Source organism: Apostichopus japonicus, chromosome 23, assembly GCF_037975245.1.
Source record: "Apostichopus japonicus isolate 1M-3 chromosome 23, ASM3797524v1, whole genome shotgun sequence".
Lineage (NCBI taxonomy): Eukaryota > Metazoa > Echinodermata > Holothuroidea > Aspidochirotida > Stichopodidae > Apostichopus > Apostichopus japonicus.
In genome coordinates, this window is record NC_092583.1 from 984,872 (window position 1) to 990,825 (window position 5,954).

The 5,954-nt window shown below is 36.3% G+C and overlaps 1 protein-coding gene across 1 annotated transcript; it reads right to left on the reverse strand.

The window, feature by feature from the left end:
- Positions 1–917: 917 nt before the first annotated feature.
- On the reverse strand, positions 918–3,095 carry LOC139964894 (uncharacterized). The gene has a single exon (XM_071966953.1). It carries the CDS (start codon positions 3,093–3,095, stop codon positions 918–920), a length of 2,178 nt encoding a protein of 725 aa, XP_071823054.1.
- Between the last annotated feature and the right edge of the window lie 2,859 nt (positions 3,096–5,954).

Consider the following 5,954-nt stretch of genomic DNA (forward strand, 5'->3'; position numbering starts at 1 on the left):
AAAAATTGATAAAAATGTACTATCGAGCGTCAGGAATCCAAATGAAGTATCCCGACAGAAAAATGAGAGATGTCATTTTTGGCCAAAATTTGGCAATTTTGTAAGGCTTAAATTATGATTAAATTATGATTATGATTTAAGTAAGTAAGTAAGTAAAACTTTATTTCATCCCAAAAGGGAAAATACAAGCTCGCATATGTACATATAAGACAAATACAAGATGATAAAGAGTAAAAAGACATAAGAATGACAAACATGAGAGTATCAGAGAATTAAAGTATAAAAGTTTAAAGGCGTGATGATAAAACAAATGTAACACCCGTATAGATGGCAAGAACGGGAAGATAAAGCAGGCAACTAACGATTGAAACGAAAATTAAAGAGCTTAATGCACTGAGGGATAAAGGAAGATTTGTGTCGATTTGTTATTGCACTCGGAAGCCTCATCCGCCCACTGCGAGATATTATTGCACTGCTGAGATTTAGAAACAATGGGTGATTCTCGTCGGCAAGGATGGCGTCGAGCTTAGACTCTATAACATTATGATACATACACTCCATTGTGAGCTGGTTCCCACCCAGAATACGGTTAGCCTGTCTGATAACAGAATCAATGCGACTCTTATCATAAGCAGTCACATTACCACCCCAGCATGTCATACAATATGTAAACACGCTACAAATGACTGAGTTATAAAATATAGTGAGGATACGACTGTCAATGTCAAATTTACTCATTCTACGGAGACAGTATAGTCTAGGGTTTACTCTCTTTACCAAATAATCAATATGCTCATGCCACGCAAGTTGATCATCAATAACAACACCAAGATATTTATAGGATGAGACTTGTTCTACGGGATTTTCTTTAATCACAACCTCTCTCGGTTGACCCTTGACCCTTCTAAAATCAATATTCATTTCCTTTGTTTTTTAACATTAAGCTCCAGGAAGTTCTTATCACAATAACCGACGAAATGATTAATTTCTTCCAGATATTCCCTGTCATCATCCTTTTTAATCAAACCGACTAAGGCTGTATCATCTGCAAATTTAATTAAATGGCAACTGTCAGACGAGGATCTCACATCCGACGTGTACAGAGTGAATAAAAATGGGGCTAGAACGGTTCCTTGTGGAGCACCAGTATTTGAGTATTGGACATCTGACATACAGTTGGATGAGCTAATGTGAACATATTGAGAACGATTGGTAAGGTAGTTGAGTATCCAAAAAATGAGATCATGCGAAATATTCATATTTAACATCTTGTCGGCCAAAACATGAGGTTGAATTGTGTTAAACGCAGATGAAAAATCAAAGAACATAATTCTGGCAGAATTACCTGATTTAGAATGTTCAAGGTGGGAATACAATTTCTCCAAGCAATTTAAGACCGCGTCCTCTGTATTGCGATGGGCCCTATAAGCATATTGTTGAGGGTCGAGGTAGTCATCGACTAACGGCTTTATGTGCCGCAGTACAATTCGTTCACACGACTTCATCAGGACAGAAGTAAGGGCCACAGGCCGAAGGTCATTCATGCAGGATATGACAGCCTTTTTGGCTACTGGAATAATACAAGAGCGTTTCCATGATACGGGTATTGTTTTTGTACAGAATGAAAGATTAAAAATGTGAGTAAAAATGTCGGCAAGTTGATTGGCACAGGTGTTCAATACCCGTGGTTTCAGTTGGTCTGGGCCGGCAGCTTTAAATGCATTTAAACGAGAAAATTCCCGATAAACTTCGCCCCTGGTTACACATAAAAAGGGTTTTCCCCCAGCACAGTCGTCTAATGACTCTCTGAGAAGATCAGTCTGTGTAGAAAAGTCATGACAATCAAATCTGTTGTAAAAATCATTCAATGCGTTAGCGTAATCAATAGAGGTATCAGGCAAATATGATTTATGATTGTTAACCATGTACCCACTCATCAAACGGATTCCCTCCCAGACTTCTTTCATATTATTATCAGTAAATCGGTTTTCAATCTTACGCTTGTAAATAGCTTTCTCCTTTCTAATACAGTCTTTCAGTTCTTTCTGGACTGCTTTCAGTTCAGCTCTGTCCCCTCTGCCAAAGATGCCTTTCTTCCTGTTGATCACTGATTTGACTGTGCTGGTAATCCACGGTTTATTGTTTGGATACACCTTCACTTGCTTTGTAGGGACCGAGCAGTCTACGCAGAAGTTCACGTACCCGGTAATCGCATCTGTTAGTTCATCGATGTCACTTGATGAACGGATAAACATATCCCAATCTGTCGTATCCAGGGTCGATTGTAGCTGGTCGAGTGACTCCTGGCTCCACTGTTGGACTGTAATCACAGCGGGCTTCTGCCTTAGGACGATTGGTCGATACCGGGGATAAAGGATTACCAGGTTATGATCCGATTCTCCAAGGGGGGAGATCGATACTGCATTGTAAGCGTCTTTAACGTTCGAATAGCACAGATCCAGGGTAGCCTCTTCACGAGTGGGGCAGTTCACATGTTGATAGTAATGTACGCCGGTTTTCTTCAAGTTGGTATGATTAAAATCCCCATCAATGACGATAAATGCATAGGGGTGGGCAATCTCCAAGTCCTGTATGACCGTGCTTAGATCCTTTGCAGCCTCTCTGGCAACATTCCGATTGGGGATATAAACAGTTAGATGAATGACATGTGAAAATTCCCGGGGTATATAGTACGGTCTAAGGCCAACAGTCAGAATCTCGATATTTGGGGAGCAAAAGTGGCCCTTTAAAATTGCAATGTTAGGATGGCACCAACGATTGTTAACATAAAGACATACCCCTCCTCCTTTTTGTTTCGCGGCCAAGTCCAGATTACGATCACCCCTCAGTAGTTTGAATCCATCTATGTACATGGACTCGTCTGTAATGTTATCGTTAAGCCATGTCTCAGTAAATGACATGAGACTGATATCTCTGAATTCCTGGAAGTAACGTGCATTGGCCTGTAGTTCGTCGATTTTATTGTTTAGCGATCGAACATTCCCCATGATGATAGATGGTAAAAATGGTTTACCCTTGCAACGTTTCTGTCTTTTCTTGACTCCTCCCGCCTTGCCCCTTCGTCGTTTCCGCATTTCTTTCGGTAGTGAGTGCATCCAGTTGTGTGTTGGCTGATCGCGCCTAGACTGTAGGATACGTAGTGTGTCCGAGTCATAACGGATCGGTGAGTTCAGTCGATCGAAAACCTCATGATTCTGACATAATCCGAGCCGTGGAAATACAAATAGCACTAACATCCAGGTAAAATACTTCCTTATATCCATGATAATTCACGAGCAAAGACAGATAGACATCGGACAAAGGTGAAATACAAGAAATTAGGATGATGAAATTGCGAGCCGTGTCGCCACAAGTGCAGCGCCACCAAGAGAGCTGATTATGATTATGATTATGGTTATGATTAATTATGATTATGATTAATTATGATTTATGATTATGAATTATGATTATGAATTATGATTTATGATTATGAATTATGATTATGATTAATTATGATTATGATTATTAATTATGATTAATTATGATTGTGATTAAATTATGATTTTTTTATTTTTTAGCCAAAATCGCGACTTTTTCAATTCTTCCCGAAATTATATGGGTGTGGTAGAGGGCTCTTCTCTGTACTTATAGGATATATGTATGCTCTAATTCGTTCAAATAATCAAGAAAAAAAGACTCTTTTCATACAATATTTTAACCATCATTCTGACAATATTAATGCTCTACATGAGGCTTAATATTCCAAAAAAAACTCATAAAAACTGATAAAAAAGTACTATCGAGCGTCATGAATCCGAATGAAGCATCCCGACAGAAAAATGAGAAATGTCATTTTTGGCCAAAATTTGGCAATTTTGTAAGGCTATACCCCTTAGCCAAAATCGCGACTTTTCCAATTCTTCCCGAAATGATGTGGGTGTTGTAGAGGGCGCTTCTCTGTATTTACAGGATATACATATGCTCTAATTCGTTCAAATAATCAAGAAAAAGACTCTTTTGATACAATATTTTAATCATCATTTTGACAATATTAATGCTCCACATGAGGCTTAATATTACAAAGAAAACCTCCTAAAATATGATGATAAAGTACTATCGAGCGTCGGGAATCCGAATGAAGCATCCCGACAGAAAAATGAGAAATGTCATATTTGGCCAAAATTTGTCAATTTTGTAAGGTTTATGATTTTTTTTATTATGATTTTTATTATGATTTTTATTATGATTTTATGATTTTTTATGATTTTTTATGATTTTATGATTTTATGATTTTATGATTTTATGATTTTATGATTTTATGATTTTATGATTTTATGATTTTATGATTTTATGATTTTATGATTTTATGATTTTATGATTTTATGATTTTATGATTTTATGATTTTATGATTTTATGATTTTATGATTTTATGATTTTATGATTTTATGATTTTATGATTTTATGATTTTATGATTTTATGATTTTATGATTTTATGATTTTTTAGCCAAAATCGCGAATTTTTCAATTCTTCCCGAAATGATGTGAGTGTGGTAGAGGGCTCTTCTCTGTACTTATAGGATATACATATGCTCTAATTCGTTCAAATAATCAAGAAAAAAAGACTCTTTTCATACAATATTTTAATCATCAATTTGACAATATTAATGCTTTAAATGCGGCTTAATATTCCAAAGAAAACCTCCTAAAAATTGATAAAAAGTACTATCGAGCGTCATGAATCCGAATGAAGCATCCCGACAGAAAAATAAGAAATGTCATTTTTGGCCAAAATTTGGCAATTTTGTAAGGCTATACCCCTTAGCCAAAATTGCGACTTTTTCAATTCTTCCCAAAATGATGTGAGTGTGGTAGAGGGCTCTTCTCTGTACTTACAGGATATTCATCTGCTCTAATTCGTTCAAATAATCAAGAAAAAAAGACTCTTTTGATACAATATTTTAATCATCATTTTGACAATATTAATGCTCCAAATGAGGCTTAATACTAAAAAAAAAAAAACTCATGAAAATTGATGAAGATGTACTATCGAGCGTCAGGAATCCGAATGAAGCATCCCGACAGAAAAAATGAGAAATGTCATAAATTTGGCAATTTTGTAAGGTTATACCCTAATGATTTTTTAAAATTTTTACCAAAATCGCGACTTTTTCAATGCTTCCCGAAATGATGTGTGTGGGGAAGAGGGCTTTTCTCGATACTTACAGGTTATATCTATGGTGAGGTGCATGCTTTGCATAAACGTTCTATATCAGCCAAGGAAACTTGCTTACTTTTAACAAATTGTCATTAAGTACCTGTAACTGTAGCCGTCAAAAAGGACCGAATATTCTACGGAAGGTTGCTCTTTAGTTATTCGTCTCGTTTTGTTTGCTTACCTTCGTGAAAAACTACAAATACAAATATACAAACAACTACAAAGTGCACATTCGATCGAAAACATAAACAATAACAAGTGAATATATCATCTATTATATTAAGGCTAGCCCATTCAATAATTTTTAGTCCCATCTAAACTGTCACTAAGTTTTCACGAAAGACAATGTTTACTATCCCTGTAACTGAGGGATATACATATTACAATTGGACAGGAAGCATTTAGGTCTGGGGTAATTTTACATCTTAACCATAACATAAATTAACGTACCTCTATGGACTCTTATTACAAATTTCGGCTCAGTTAAGCAAGTGAGTAAAGGTGTGATGAATCGGGTCTAAACGACATGCATGGTCGGCCTATCTGCAAAGAAACTGTGCGGTCTGTCTGGAATAATTGCCGAGTGAGAGACACCTCTCCCACGTGAGCAAAACAATTTAAACTAACCATTGTGCTGTACTGCAATTTGAAAACAATTTAAAAAGTACCTTTTTTGTTAAGTTTCACGCATCAGTTGAGGCTTGCTTTTGTTAATGCTTACAAACTTTGACACACCA

What these genes read in the sequence shown, in the direction of transcription:
- LOC139964894 (XM_071966953.1), bottom strand. Translation starts at nt 3,095, where the DNA reads ATGCGGAAACGACGAAGGGGCAAGGCGGGAGGAGTCAAGAAAAGACAG.